The sequence below is a fragment of the Hippichthys cyanospilos genome, chromosome 20, assembly GCF_059441005.1.
Source record: "Hippichthys cyanospilos isolate Australia breed blue-spotted pipefish chromosome 20, RoL_Hcya_1.0, whole genome shotgun sequence".
NCBI classification, from domain to species: Eukaryota; Metazoa; Chordata; class Actinopteri; order Syngnathiformes; family Syngnathidae; genus Hippichthys; species Hippichthys cyanospilos.
Window position 1 is genome coordinate 1,037,865 of NC_142388.1, and position 15,044 is coordinate 1,052,908.

At 44.4% G+C, this 15,044-nt stretch overlaps 2 protein-coding genes across 4 annotated transcripts in view; one reads left to right on the forward strand and one right to left on the reverse strand.

Moving 5' to 3' along the window:
• The window catches only part of med23 (mediator complex subunit 23), an 11,261-nt gene extending 3,176 nt beyond the window's left edge, over positions 1 to 8,085 (reverse strand). The window contains exons 1-21 of one of the 3 annotated variants that reach the window (XM_088403604.1): positions 7,705 to 8,085; positions 7,196 to 7,227; positions 7,019 to 7,106; positions 6,819 to 6,943; positions 6,575 to 6,686; positions 6,284 to 6,382; positions 6,101 to 6,202; positions 5,960 to 6,029; positions 5,071 to 5,183; positions 4,908 to 5,003; positions 3,727 to 3,744; positions 3,364 to 3,570; positions 3,155 to 3,298; positions 2,935 to 3,077; positions 2,257 to 2,502; positions 2,045 to 2,187; positions 1,587 to 1,761; positions 1,349 to 1,512; positions 601 to 725; positions 314 to 519; positions 51 to 231 (exon numbers count right to left, since the gene is read on the reverse strand). In XM_088403604.1, coding sequence (XP_088259730.1) covers positions 51 to 231; positions 314 to 519; positions 601 to 725; positions 1,349 to 1,512; positions 1,587 to 1,761; positions 2,045 to 2,187; positions 2,257 to 2,502; positions 2,935 to 3,077; positions 3,155 to 3,298; positions 3,364 to 3,570; positions 3,727 to 3,744; positions 4,908 to 5,003; positions 5,071 to 5,183; positions 5,960 to 6,029; positions 6,101 to 6,202; positions 6,284 to 6,382; positions 6,575 to 6,686; positions 6,819 to 6,943; positions 7,019 to 7,106; positions 7,196 to 7,227; positions 7,705 to 7,755 — 2,640 coding nt within the window. In that variant the 5' untranslated portion in view covers positions 7,756 to 8,085. The remainder of the gene's footprint in view (positions 1 to 50; positions 232 to 313; positions 520 to 600; positions 726 to 1,348; positions 1,513 to 1,586; positions 1,762 to 2,044; positions 2,188 to 2,256; positions 2,503 to 2,934; positions 3,078 to 3,154; positions 3,299 to 3,363; positions 3,571 to 3,726; positions 3,745 to 4,907; positions 5,004 to 5,070; positions 5,184 to 5,959; positions 6,030 to 6,100; positions 6,203 to 6,283; positions 6,383 to 6,574; positions 6,687 to 6,818; positions 6,944 to 7,018; positions 7,107 to 7,195; positions 7,228 to 7,704) is intronic. The other 2 variants (XM_088403606.1, XM_088403607.1) reach the window with 2 other exon arrangements.
• A 601-nt stretch (positions 8,086 to 8,686) lies between these two features.
• il20ra (interleukin 20 receptor, alpha) lies at positions 8,687 to 14,967 on the forward strand. Its single transcript, XM_088402705.1, has 7 exons — positions 8,687 to 8,889; positions 9,676 to 9,799; positions 9,870 to 10,069; positions 11,261 to 11,436; positions 11,524 to 11,668; positions 11,759 to 11,895; positions 12,343 to 14,967. The coding sequence occupies exons 1-7, from the start codon at positions 8,829 to 8,831 to the stop codon at positions 13,129 to 13,131; spliced, it is 1,632 nt and encodes a 543-aa protein (XP_088258831.1). The 5' UTR covers positions 8,687 to 8,828; the 3' UTR covers positions 13,132 to 14,967.
• Positions 14,968 to 15,044: the final 77 nt, after the last annotated feature.

A 15,044-nucleotide genomic window follows, 5' to 3' on the forward strand; every position in this document is an offset into this window, starting at 1 on the left:
CCGCCGGACGGGTTCCCTTCCCGACGGCCCGGGTCCGGCCTTGGGCTCACCAGGCACAGGATGACTCGGTCCAGCGTGACGATGTTGTATTTCCACACCATGTCGTTGAGGATCTCGATGCATTTGTTGAGCTGCGGCCCGCCGGGCGAGGTGGAGAACTCGTACACCAAAAAGTCGGCGAACGTGCGCATGTGGGCCACCAGCGCGCGGGCCCCGATTCGCTCCAGGACTCTGAAGGGAAAATCAATCGAGAAACTAGAGGAAACCTCGGTGGGCTACGTGGACTTTTTCAACGTGGGAAAGTGCTACCGACTTGTAGCCAATCTGATTGATGTGGTCGGTCTCCAGCAGCATTTTCCACAGCAGGCAGAGGAAGAAGGGCGGCGAGCCCTGCATGGAGAAATGCGTGATGATGTCCTCCTCGTTGGTCATGGACTTCCACTTGCGGTACTCCTCCTCCACGTTCTTCTTCAGGTTGAAGCGCGGCTCCTGAGGAACGTTGTTCTGCTTGAAGAAGGCCTGGCGGGGTAGACGGCTGTCAAAGGCGGGGCGAGGGAGCGCGGCGGCGGCGGCGCCCTCCCAGCGGACCCCGGGCCGCACCTGCAGCGGCGCTGGGAAGCAGGAGAGAGTGTGCGCCGCCCAGTTGTGAGGAGTGAAGTTCATGATGGTCTGGAGGATGTCTTTGCACCACGTGCCGTGGATGGAGTCTGAGCCTGTGAAGAAATCTGCGCGCGAAAAATGACATTTTCAAACGAGCGGAGCTTCGGAACCGTTTGCGCTAGCGATGTGCAACCTGAGAATGATCAAACCCAGATCGTTCTCCCCGCTTCTTGTGTATCTATATAGCTTCGGGTTATGTTCAGGTATGTTTAAAAAAAAAAAATGGTTCCGCACGCATCCGCGCACCGCGGTTTTATTCAGTTACATGCATTCTAGACCGCTAGGTGGCAGCAGTTTCGACAAATTCTGTCCGATCAGAAAGAACTTTTTTCTCTAAACGTCCCCAGAGTCTTTATCAGGATAATAGAGCAGAGTGATGTCGTAAAAGTGCGCTTTATGATTGCTGCACACAAACGCGCATCTGGAGAATTTGGAAAATCTTCAATTAGAGTTTTTTTGGAGACTTTTTTCAGGAGAAAAAAAAGAACCTAAAACCCAGGTATTATAGAAGCTAGGGCAAGCCAGAGACATTGAATGCCCGTTTGCAAGAACCCCAGCTCCCTGTAGACGACGTCCAAAAGAAGGGGGGTTCAGACTCAGCCCTCGAGGGCTGCAAAAGTATTATAAAGTATATTAAAAAGTATTCAAAAGTAAAGACAAAACACAGAGGACGCGATTCGTTTTTTACCTGTGACGTGCGTGGCTCTGGCCAGCGTGAGGATGAGCGCTCGATTAAGCTCTTCCGATTCCACTGACAGGACCAATTTGGGGTCGTTGAGGAAGCGGGTGAACTGCGGCTGCACCTCCGAGCTGCCCAGCGCCGTGATCAAGCGCAGGGCCGTGCTCTCCACGCTGCGGGGTGAGGTGAGCGAATGCCGGTCACAAACGGCTCGTAAAGGAGTCGAGTCGGACGCCGACGCGCCTACCAGAGATGCAGCTGGTTCTGGTTGGTCTGAGGCACGGCCGCCAGATTGTGCAGGTGACTGAGCAGCTGGACGCGGTAGTGCGGCTGGATGTGGTGCATGCGGTAACTGAACATCTCCAGCAGTGTGTGGAGGATGCCCCATGCGTGGGACTTAAATACGTTGGGCAGCAGCTGGCCTGAACACAGTACGCAGAGTCGACTAAGTTACCTTTATCAGGTAAAAAATATTAGAAAAATATTGCTGGCATGATGCCAATGGTTGAACAAACGTTCACGCTCCTGAAAGCTGCTCATTTTTGAGAGTGAGGATTGTGACAGCGATTTATTCATTTGAACTAATTTTTTCTTTGAGCTTTAAAATGAATATTAAAAGGAATCTATTCTTGTTTTAAACAATGAAGAAAGACTGCATTCGAGGGTTGCTTTGTTTTAGGCGGGGGCAGGACCATTGAAACTCACTGATGAAGCCTTTGATGCCTAAGGACTCGATCTCCATGTAGACCAAGAGCCTGCTGTAGGTCTCCACCAAGGCAGGCGCCAGGGCTACGCTGGACTTGGCGTGGGCCAACTTGATGACCCGTGTGGCGATGCTGTGGATCAGACTGGATGCAGACGGGCGAGAGTGAGCCGCGCGAGCGTGGCAAAAACGTTTCGTTTGCGGTCGGAGAGACCTCATCTTGGCGTGCACAGTGACCGAGTCCAGCAGGTTCATGGGCAGCGGCGTGAAGGAGCCCAGCGCCATGCAATTGGTGCCCGGCAGGTTGATCCGCATGGACTGGGTGCCGTAAATGGTCTCCACCAGGACGCCCATGGGCACGCCGAAGCAGTCCGAGTTGGTGCTGTAGGCGTTGCACAGCAGGGCGATCTTGTAGTCCGACATGCCCAGGGATTTGTTGCGCAGCGACTGCTGCAGGAACCTCACACACGCAAAGTCACGCAAAAACTGTCAGGGCAAGCTTAGAATTGAGGCGATAGAATCTTGTTTTAACACCTCCCCTCCCAATCACAAATGCACCACCGACAGCTGTAACAAAAGCTGAAACTTCAATTAGTAGTTGTCATTTTGATGCAATGCTATGAGAAGAGCAGTACAGCTTTCTTTTCAAATTAAGAGCCAATGAATTGGGACACGAAGCAACTTGATGCTTGATTGTGTTATAGTGATTCCTTTACAAATGTTTTATGCTTTTATTTTGTTAGGTTTTATAGGGATGCTCGTGCGGGATGTCGTTTTCTGGAAAACGAGACAGAAGTAAAAGGGATGGATCTGGATTCTAGAGTTGCTGACGTCATTGTTGAGTAGCTGTACTGATAGGCATGCAAAAAAACAAACAAACATTTTGGCTTACTCGTGGTGCAGCTTCAGAGAGTGCGGAATGGGAATTTGCAGGTTGGAGTCGCCTTGAGCTTTGCGGTTGAGGTGGATCCAAATGCAGGTCATGGCAAAGGCGTGGGTGGACTGGGGCTTGTTAATGTCCGGAACAGGAATGCACTGGCAAACGCAGAGGAGAGAATATTTCACGTGCGATTTGACAACGAGGCAAAAAAACAAACAGCTCGCGTCGGCACCTCTTTTTCCGGATACAGGAGGTCAAAGAGCTTCATGACAGGCAGGAAGTCGGCCAAGGCGTTCTTCTGGATGCTCCCCGATATGAACTGCAGCAGGACCCACATCAGGTGGTCCCTTCCTTTGATAAGACCCCTTCCTGCGAGCTGGAGGACACAGGAAACGCTTCTGCTAGGGCCCCGGCTCGGCGACCTCTTCGGGTTCTCCTCACCTTCTGGTGCAGCGATAGCACCATGTGCGGGAAGCTGGCGAACTGGAAGAGGACGAAGAAGATGAGCTGCGACGAGAGGTGCTGCCACAGCAGCTGGCTGGTGCCGCCCACGTCGGCGTCAAAGTGCTCCTCGGTTTCCGAGCGCTCCATGGCGTACACCACCAGGTCCACCAGCTGCTCCTCCAGCACGGGACAGCGCTGCTTTTGCTGCCGGGCAGGACACGGGATCATTTTTAAAAAAAAAGAACTCGGAGAAACCGAGACAACTTGAGCACATTCAGTGTGCGAAACAAAATAAAAAAATACAGCCCGACGGGCCTCATTGACCAAAGATTAGGAGGAGGAGGAGCAAGGAGGACATACCTGGGCAATGTTCAGAGTCTTACCCAGACGAGCGCAGGAGAGAAACGGAAAGAGGGAGGAAGCAAAAGAAAAGAGGGGAGACACAGAAAGAGAAGACTGGTGACTCACGAGCGAGGACGTCGTCGGCCGCCAATTAAAAGAAAAAAAAAAAACATGCAGGTGGGGCGGGGGGAGGCGAAGTGTTCACATTTGGACGGGACAAGCAACCACCGGCACGATGTGGGTCAAAACTGCAAGTACCAGTCAAAATCTTGGAAACCACTTCAAATTCAAATGTTCTCCAACATATTCAAGCAGTGCTTGTTAATTTTTGTTCATTAAGACAAGTGCATCAAAGTGCCTGAAATAAAAAATTAAAAAAAAAATCCTGATTCAAACTAATATGAAATATATGTAACCAACTGAATAGTTTGATGCCCCCCACCCCCAAAAAAAGAAATAACAATCAAAGATCTGGAACATCAATATCTTAAATATTTGAACAATTTCAGGAAAAGGTATAATTCATTAAGCTGATTCTACAAGACAGCAATTTAGAAAGTTTCTATTTCAGCGCAGACTTTAACAATTAGAGCGCCACAGCACCACCTGGTGCCATAGATGTGACCTGAAAATGATTCCACGTAATAAAGCATCGAATAAATCAAATATGATGTTTAACGTGTTTTTGTGGAGTAACATTTCAATGAATAAAGTATAAAGTCAGTGGCTTAAGTATTAATGTTTCAAAACTTTTGACTGAAAATTGTACTGATGCAGTTTTGTTAGTAAAGAGGAGAGGAACGAAAGAGACAAGTGAAGATCAGTGTTTCCCATCAAAAGGCTCACCAAAGATATACCTCAACTAAATAATCAATGACTTTAGTACTTTGAGTACCTAAAGTCGTTGATTAACTCAGCACTTAATTCATCGAGTACTTTATTTTGAATTCACCTGCCGTTTTTTGAGCACCTTTGTAGCAAAACACTTATGAGGAAAATACGTTTTGGAGCTAGAACGAGTGAAGAAAAGTCTCATTTCAGAAGAATGAAGCGAGCATTTTTTTCAGTGGGAAACGCCGAGGCATGAAATAAAGAAAAGCAAGGAAAAGAGGATAGGAAAAGCATTGTTCAAAGAGTTACGTTTAAAAGAAAAAGACAAGATGTTTGGTTCCATTGTGCGGAGGAGAGGTCGACTGCACCTGTTTGCTGAGTCCCAACATGTTGCAGACCATTTCTCTGGAATAGGGCTGCTCCAACACGTAGCGCAGCAGGCCCGTCTGCGGCTCGAAAAGGTCCTGTGCGCCCCAACCCTCAAGCGTTAGTAGCATCTCCCCGCGTGCGTGTGCGTGCGCGCGCTTGTACCTTGTCGAAGGGCAGCATCCCTTTGAGGGGGAAGCGGAGCGTGGTGGGGTCCAGCTTCCACGAGTTGCAAATGGCGCCGCTGTTGTTCACCACCGGTAACAAGCTACAGCGACCTGGATTATACATTTTCATTGAAGTTTTTAGGCCATGCTGTTGATCTGGGAGCGGGAACTTGAATTTTAAATTACAGATGGCGGTTTGAAATGATCCCAAATGGATTTTGAAAATATCTACATTTTGTAGATCTGAAATTTGTTTCAACACATTTTTAAAGAAAGTCCAACAAGGTTATGAATTGGAGTTTTTATAATTAAAAGATTTTGATGCTGATATTTTACTGAAAATTTAGAGTGGCTTCATTATCGGTTATCGGCCTCGAGAGAGAGAAAAAAAAAAGCTCTACTTCTTGCTACTGTAAATACTGGCTATAAACACAACCATAACAATACATACTTACGGAACTCAACGCAAAAATTTCTTTGAAAACATTTTCTATGCGCTCTCACTAGTCTAAACATTTGGACTAATATTGTGTTTCTGGATTATGAATTAAGTAGCAAAATGGCATTCCATTTGTAAGTGGCTGAAAAATACATGACATTTGCTCAGGTAACAACCAATCACGGCTCACCTGTTTTCTATGACATTGGCAAGTTGGGCCTTGATTGGTAGTTAGTTACCAGAGGTCTGACAAACCTGCAATGTCATTTTCAGACAATAGAAAATGGCAAGATGGCCGCCGCCTAAGATGAATAAAAACAGGTGGATTTTGCTGCTTAATTCATATTCCACAAATGCAAATTAATCAGAAGGCTGTCTTTAGACTAATTAGGCCGCAGAGACCATATTATTGTACATATAAAAAAAAAAAGTGCTCTAATTCTCTTACCACAAATGGAGTTGATTCTGGCAGTTGGTCGAAAACTGTCCACAAAATCTGATATCAAGCTGCCGAGAAGCTACGAGCACAAGATGCACATTTACCAAAATACTTATGTTGAAATGAAAACACTGAAAGGTCATCTTTTACCCAGTGGGACAGTTGTCCTTCCGGATACAGTTTTCGGATCTCCGTGACTGCAAAGTAGGCAGGCAGGAGGCAGGCGTTCCTGTCCAAGATGTACTCCACAACCTTGGAATACATCACGCTTCTGTTCAAATCGGGTCTTTCTTGCAAATAAAATGCAGTATAAAAATCAAAAGAGACACACACCTCTCTGGCAGTCAACAACTGCCGCACAATGGCGGAGCTGACTGTGATGGGAACGGTCTGGAGTTTATCCAGAACGGCTTTCAACAGGTCTCGAACGCCCTGAAGTGGGAATTAGAATTAAAAAAAAAAAGAAGTGAGATGCTGAGTTGTCGCATGCAGAAACTCTATCGTGTTACAGAGCGTAAACGCCTACAAAGGATGCAAAAACAAGGGATTCCAATTTTTAATTTTTAAAACGCCTTTCCATATTTTAGACTCCTAAAGATAATTAGAAGCATACGCATAGACAACCTTGTAGTCCACCCCTCCGATGATCTTTCGGATGAGTCCGAAGGTCAAGGCCCACAGTTGAGTTCTTTCCCACTCCAAATTGTCCGAGCTGATCAATGCTGCGCAAACCATCCTGACACACACAAGAAACAAAACAAAAACAAAGAAGTATTATTTACAAAATAAACTACGGAAAATACTTTGGATGTTACGTTCAACGTACAATATAGCGCGTGTCTGATTGTGTGTGTGTGTGTGTGTATACCTCGGTGGCAAAAGATTGGTCTCGACAGCCATTGCCAGACAGTCGTAGAGGAAGGATATTCTTTTGGGACTGTGCTGGCTGTGTGTGAATCGCACAATCCACTGCACACACTGTTCATGAGACTCCTGCGTGAACACGTGAGGGCGAACGATTACATCAAGTCAAATGTATTATTTACGTATGTGAGTGTGTGCGCAAACCTGAGGCAGCGTTCCCCAGTACTGCCGGAAGGCTCCGAGACAACTGACCAACTTTGTCTTCTCGTCCTCCGGGCTGTCCATGCACATTCTAAAAAACAAAGCGTGGCACAAAAGTAATGTTTTTAATATGTTACACACTCATACGTTATGTGTGTGCTTGTGAGGAAAAGACATTACCCAGCAAAGGCCTCCTCCACCATTTCAGTTTTCTGAAAAAAAAAATGATCACCCGAAAAAGGCATAAAAGTCAGTGGAGGACTAACAGACATTAGCATTAAACCTATTAAAGATTGTGTTGCTAAACGCTTGTAAATTTCCAGTTATGTTTTTAATCAAACAGTTGATGCATTGTGCAATTCAACTGAAAAAAATAAGTCTAAATTAAAGGTGATTATTTAGCTCATTTTATTTCAGATGATATAAAAAAAAAAAGAGCACTCGCCACAGACACAATAATACGTAAATATACAGCTAATCAATGCGATCAGAGGCATGAAACCCCTATGCATTAGATACATATTGTCTATACAACATATATAAAGTGTTCTTTTTGAAGGGAACATTGTTAACCGAAAAATTATGTAAAGGTGAAAGCGTTTTTCCAACGTGAGAATAAATGTGTGCGCGCTTGTAACATCACCGGTGCCTAGCAAACACGCGTAAAAATGCTAAAACGGCAATATTACCACAACATCCTCAAAGATGCTCTGGAGCTGCGTTTCCATTGTTAGCGCCATGTTTGCAGCGAAAAGCGCCTCAATTTGTTGCAAAAAGTCACATAAATCTTGATCGTTTCGAATAGCTTTCGATTAGCTCGAATGCTAAAATAAAAATGAAAGAAACTGGAGGAGGAAAGCAAGCGCAACAGTCAAAACAGTCCGGACTCAAACATCGAAAACAAAAGAAAATACATCTGACCTAGTTCTACGAACACTTCGATTGTTTTTCAAATGTTGAATTTTATTTAAATTATTTAAAAATTGCAAATCGATGTCTGGAAATTTGTGAATATTTGTCTTTAAAATTGTATACTGACCAATATTATCCAGGTACTTCATTGTAAGATATATTCCTTAGGGTTGCTATGTTGTACTGACACAAATAAAGAACTGTACTGTAATTTGAGTTTGTGAGTGAGCCCCCCCCCCCTTTTTTGTTTTTGTTTTTGTTTTACTTCTAACAATCACAACGGTCCGGACTTTAACTTGTGTGTTTACAGTAAACAGTTCCGGCCTCTTTCAGCGAACACTATTATTTAAAAAAAAAAATCCATTAATATAATGCATTTTCTTTCTAACTAGTCAAGTAGTTATTTCAGTTGATTAATAAATATGTTGCATTTGTTCACAACGAAAATGAGATAATATTGCTTTGTATTGACTTTTTGGGCCCCCATATTTGCAACACGGCTTGGAGATATTATCCCTCATAACTTTATTTAACCAAATCAACTTTTCAGAAAGACTGCCAGCGAATTCTAGACTTTTTTCTTAACTATTCTGTGGCATTTTTTACATTTTTGATGATGCAGAAGAGTGTCACACACCGATCCCGTATTACAGTCTTGATGAACGTGTTCTTTTGCGCATGCGTAGGCAAGCACTCAGGCGCTCAATCAGGTTAGGTGACATTCATCAGGTGACGTGCTTTTTTTTTTTTTTTTTTTTTTTTACGAACTCTGCTTTGCAATTGTCATTTAACGACCGCTGGGAGATCTGAAAGCATGCTTTCTTAAGTGGTCACTACCACGAACGAAATCGGCTGCCAGGTGGAAGCATTGACGGGTATCTTGACAAAAACATGAGCGCTCATGAGGATCATGAGGACTTTTGTTTTTGTTCTACTCCTCGGGAGTTTGGACTGCTGTACGGGTATGTGTGCGGTATTGCGTTTACCATCTGTTCTTTTGTTAATACATATCTATAATACAAACTTAATTGCTTTTAGGACGACGTAAGTTTGGTTTTACAATGAATCACTATGGCGTTTAAACGCAACAGGGTGGTGTAGTTCATTTAAGTTTCGAAAATGTTTTAGACTTGAGTAGAATGTTCGTTGCGGTGTTTTCATTATGCAAATTGCTGTCTGGAATGCAAATCAGGGCGTGAGATGCCTGTTTATTTTTACAGTCGTAGATTGACCTATATTTTCAAAGCACAGTCCGTCTCAATTTAAATATCTTTGTACATCTCAATTTAAATATCTATTTAAATGCAATTGTAAGATATTTTGCTCAGGGCTGCGAAGTAATAGTAAAACCAATAGGGCTTAGTTGAATAATTTGAGTGTCTGGGCCAGCCCGCTTTTATTTATCATGTATTTAGTATATATTTAAACACTTTTTCAGTTGGAGAATAGATCTGTAGTCAGAGCACATTCCGACTGTTTGATTTGCACTGATTGACGACATAGCACCCCCCCCAAAAAAAAAGAAAAAGTTAGCTTTAAATGAATACATGTTGTTAATTTTTAGGCTTTTTCTATGAGCGATGGGAAGAAAATATTCAAATCAGATTTTTGTAAAAATAACATTATTTCAAGGCAAGCGCTACCTACAATGTAATTACGCTTTAAAAAAAAAAACACCTTACAGGTACAAAACCATGACTGGGAGCTCCCTTTGAAGTCCTATTCCCCCTTTTTTTCCACCATGGCAGGCTCAAGCTCTCCCCCGTGCCCGGTTAACGTCACATTCACCTCACTGAATCTGCGAAACGTTCTCCAATGGGTCCCCGGAAACGAAACTCCGAAAGGCACACGTTATACCGTGCAGCTAGCAATGTAAGCACATTTCTGCCTTTGCGTAGTCGACATCATGTCATCACCCTTCATCATCACCTCTCCTGTTCAGCTATGGCGATAGGTTGGCGGGAACCAACCGCGTGAATTGGAGGCCTGTGCAGTGGTGCAAAGAAACGGAGCGAACGTGGTGCGACCTGAGCCGCGAGATGTGGGACATGGAGCAGGACTACTACGGGCGGGTGCGCGCCGTGGGGGACACCGTGTCAAACTGGGCTGTGACCAGCATGCGCTTCAACCCAAAAGACGATAGTAAGTTGGCTCGCTTGCGTCAAGTGAAATTGAAACACGTGTTCTATTGTGCAAGATAGCCGATGGGATGAGTCATATCACATTGCACGTTTATATGCCCTTCGCGTGACTGGGAATTATTTTTGACATTGCATTTTTTTCTATTGTCTAAGGTTATTTTTTTTTATAAATAATACTCACTGAGTGAAGCGATTGTATTTATCATGACTCATTCATTGTGAGCTCATATCATACCATGTGTGCAAATGGACTATCTTTTGTTGGGTTATTTGGGTTTGTCTGGGTTATTTTTGAAATTCTATTCATTTCTACTACAACAGTCCTGCCGACTTTTGGAAAACATAGGGGTTCAATAAACTGACAGAAAGGAGAGTGTAGGTGGCGGTGTGCATGGTGAGCAAGGGGGGGCTAATGGTTTACCAGTAATTTTGTATTTTCAATTTGTAAATACAGGTATGAGTGAGTACCTGTGGTGGTACGTACGATTTTAACAGGGTTAGCGAATGTAATTCATGCTTTTTTAATGCAAGGATGAGAATAGTTCAGCTTTGCAAGTTAAGAGCAAATTAATTGGAAGATGAAGCAGCTAATTGCTATGTTGTGCAATAGTGACTCCTTTGCAAAACAGGATATGCTTTTATTTTATTGTGTTCTATTCGGATGTGCATCGTCATTAGCGACGCGACTTTCCATCCAGAAACAAAAGAGGTGCCGTTAGATGATGTCGTATCTTCTGGAGTTACCGTATAAAATACGTCGAAAGATACCACTACCAATGTGGTTTCAAATATTACTGAATCAGATGTGAAAGGCAGAGAAACGTTTTCTTTTATTTCCCATGGGAAAATTGTTGGGTCGGAGCACAGGTGTCAAACCCGAGGCCCGGATCCGGCCCTCAACATCCATTTTATGTGGCCTGCGAAATGCTGATTTGACTTCGGGTTTCTGGCTAAAATACCAAAGTTGCAAGTTGTCTTCAAAAAGCCAAGCGTTTTTTGTTCCCAAACTGCCTTTTGAACAGTTTTGATCAGCCTTTGATTTCAAAACTAGGTAAAGCGTGCGGCAAACACACTTCAATTTTGACAGAAACAACAAAGTGGTCCATGAGGAAAATGAGTTTGACACCACCCCTGGGTTCGAGGGTATTCGGCAGGAAAAAAAAAACTACTGTGTATATGATTTCCCACACAGCGACCTTTGGGCAACCTCAAATCTCAGTGGAAGTTAAGGACAACAACGCCATCGTCTTCCTGTCGGGTCCAATCCGATATCAGCCGGACCATCTGGCACCGCCGATTTCAATGGCGACGCTCTACCCGCAAATGACGTACATGCTGACCGTTCACAATACCCAGCAAGGGAAGGTGGTAAGTGGATTTTTTTTTTTTTTTTTTTTTTTTCCACGTGCGCCGCTTCTAAAAGCAAGGACAACAACTTTGCATTCTTCTCTCCAGCACCGTTTTCCGGTCACATCCAGCCCGTACAAATACAAACTGATGGATTTTGAGGCCGAGTACTGTTTCTCCGCCAAGGTCCGATTCCTCTCCTTGCCCAATAACTGCCAGGAGTCGGAGAGGCTCTGCATCACCACGGATAAAGGTACCTTTAGTTTCTTCCTCAGCCAAATCCCGAGTTGAAAAAACATCTACCTGATTCCGCCGCTGCCCGACCCGTATAATATTTCCACAGATCCTGTCGCAAGCCAGGTGCAGTTGGCCGTCATAGGGATCGTGGTTCCGTCACTATGCATCTGCATTCTCCTGGTGGTCGGCTACATTCTTTACCACTACCTGATGGGGAAGGAGCGCCAAAAACCGCGCAACCTGGTAATGGCGATAACGAGGCTAACCGTGTCTTACGCACTTGGCCGAGCTATAAGATTTACGTTGCTCCTTCCATATTCTTAACGATTAAAGCGATCAAATTTAGTAGCCGGCTCGCGCTGTCGATTTAATCCACCGTTAGGATATCTCGCGTGGTTTTGGCCTTGCGTTGTAGTCGCGAGGTGATGTTTCGGCGCCGCTGTCCGTCAAACGAATAGGTAAGCTAATATTAGAAATGCCGATTAGCTGTATTGGCAAGCCGTGGGCTTCTGTTAGCCTCCTGCAATTGTTGTCTTTAACATATGTCCGTTCTGCGTAAAGAAGGGCAATCACGAGCGACTACCAGTCTTATTATTCGTTTATCTTTGACATCATTGTGATGTCTTGTCAATGATTTCTGTTCAAAAAAAGAGGCTATATTCTCACACCTTTGTCTTTTTTGCCTTAAAGGAGATAGCTCCTTTGCACAGTCAACCCACCAGAGCCTTTCCGCCCGACTCCATAACGCCCTTGAAAAGCCTCAATTACTCGGACAATGACGACGAAGACAACAACGCGTGGGACCGCGTACGTTCCGGTGCCCTCCAGCTTCCACGGGCGCCACCGGAGCTCGCGGAACCCTCCGATGACTCTTTGAGCTACGGGGCGGTCGGGGTGGCCGCGCCCGACGCCGGCGGACAGTCCAACACCCGCCAGGACGAGTCGGGCCATAAGAATGGCACGCCTCCGGCCGCTCGGCGCTCCTCGCCGCAGGAGCAGAGCGATCCTCCTCTGGAAAACGTGAGCCAAACTCAAACGGGCTTCCCGACGATGTATTTGACAAACGCGACTCCCAACGTCCTCGGAATGCCCGTGACGGACATGAACGAGGCGACCGCCGGCGCATACTGGATGCGCGTAAAAGAGAAGGAAAGCTCCGCCTCCCCTGACCCGACCGCCGAAAACTATAGCGTCCTGGTGCCGACGCTAGTGGAGCAAGGCGGGGATTTTGAACCGCTCCGCATCGAATGGGACCCTGAAAAGAGGAAGCTGGTTCTGCCAGAGCTGAAGATGGCGTTGAAACAGGTGGAGGGAGAAGGAGGCGCAAAGAAGATGGCGAGCGGCGACCCGAGGTCGGAAAGCTGTTTTGGCGGGCAAGCGTCACGGGAAGAGGCGGGGCCACGACAGGAGGCCGGAGCGGGCTTAGAAGAGAATGACCTCGCAAGAAAATGGGGCTTGGTCATCTCTGGGGACGAGTAGCGCTACCCTCGCGCTGTCGGGCGGGGTCGTCTACCTTTTTTCTTTTCCTAAAATTGTTGCATATCTATACGGAAGAGGAATAGGGCTAGTCAAAAAAAAAAAAAAAAAGGTTGGCAGATTCTCAGTTAATCCTAAAACTTCTCACCTCAGAATTTTCACTTTAAAGTGACAACTTTAAAGTCAGAATTCTGACCTAATGAACTCATTCATTGTTAAGAAGTATCTTTGACGTCTAAAGCCGTCATTGGCAAAAAATGAGTTAAATTCCCTTCCGTGAAATGGCACATTGTCAGTTATTTAATGCAAGTAATTCATTTGTACTCTTCTATATATGGCAGAAATGTACTGTGACATGTAGAATAATGAACTCATTCTCTGCCGGTCGGAATGGATTTTTGACATCTTTTGCCATCATTGGTAGCAAAGAGTTAACAGAATTCCCACTCCCAGCTGTAACATCAGAATGAAGTCAGAAAGATGTGTCACTTGGGATTGAAATCCTTTCAAGTCGGGACGGCTTTGGAAGTGGCAATTCTGAGAACAAATTCTTCAGAATTCCCACTTCCTGACTTTAAAACCAAAGGTCAGAATTCTGACTTCTTTCTCGATGCGTGAATTCCGACTGTAATCGGCATTCTGACTTTCATCAATTCGGCCAATTATGAGTGTCGTCTGAACTCTGCCGTATTTATTTTCAAGAAGTGTCGTAGCGCTGCGTGACATAATAAGTAAATGTGGACAAAACTGGGTGGGAGGATTGAGTCTCGGAAGTGATAATGGAGCACTTTATACTGTTAAGTTTTTTTTTTTTTTTTTTGAATGTTTCTAATGTAAGTGATGCACACACCCTTGTTACCATATTGCCAAACTTGGTGTGGCATTTTGCCACTTAGCAGCAATTACACAGTCACTAGACGGCGTTTTATTCCTAATGCGTCACCTCCGTGTGATTGCACAAGGACAGGATCAACTTTTATCTGCTCTTTTCATGCACCTTTTCCGTTGTTTGTGTTTACAATGACAATAAAGGCATTCTATTTTCAAACGGCAGCGAGTATTACCGTGAACGACGGATTCGTTGTTTGCTCGTCGAACATAGTGTTCGTTAAAGGTTCTTTCCTTGTTTTATCCGAAAACGATATGTCAAGAGAAGGAAGTCACTGAAGATTTCTGGGCAGTAAACTCACTCCACCCAATGCTAAAGTGTCCAAACCACAGCGCATTTGCTTTATGAAAGGTTGCGTAACTGAATGGAAATATTCAACATCACCTTTGCAGCTTAGATGTATTTTGGATTTTCTGACAAAATTCGTTTTTTTTGGTCACATAATTGGTTCCTTGACTTAAAAAATATTCAAATCCATGCTTGAAAAAAGGTCTTATGCCATATGCGGTTTCAAAGTTACAATCTGCAATAAGCAAGCAAAAGTATAAACAGCAGAGGCCATCTTGCTTTCTTTTTTTTTTGTCCGGTTGTTTTACATTTATGGCCTGGAAGTGTTTATCATACAGATATTATTACTGTAATCATGACCTTACCGACATGACATTAGCCTAAATAAGGGATAGACTATCATCTTCTTCTTTTGGCTGTTTTATATTTCTGGCCTAAATTTGTTTTTGTTTTTAATTCAACAAATATTTACTGTCATTTTTACTTGACTACTATGTTAGCATAGATTAGCAATACACTACATTATTACACATACATGCCAACTTTTGGTCGCGGGACACAATGTTACTCTGGTTTACTTCGGAAGGATTTCATGACTGTGAACCCAAATAAATGTTTGATCGGCGCATATTAACTGTATAAAACAAATTGATGAGTTTGAGGCCATTAAAAAACAAATGGATTGGGTGGTTCACGCTGCACTGTTTCTGCTGTTTTGTTTTTTTCAATTGATCATTTC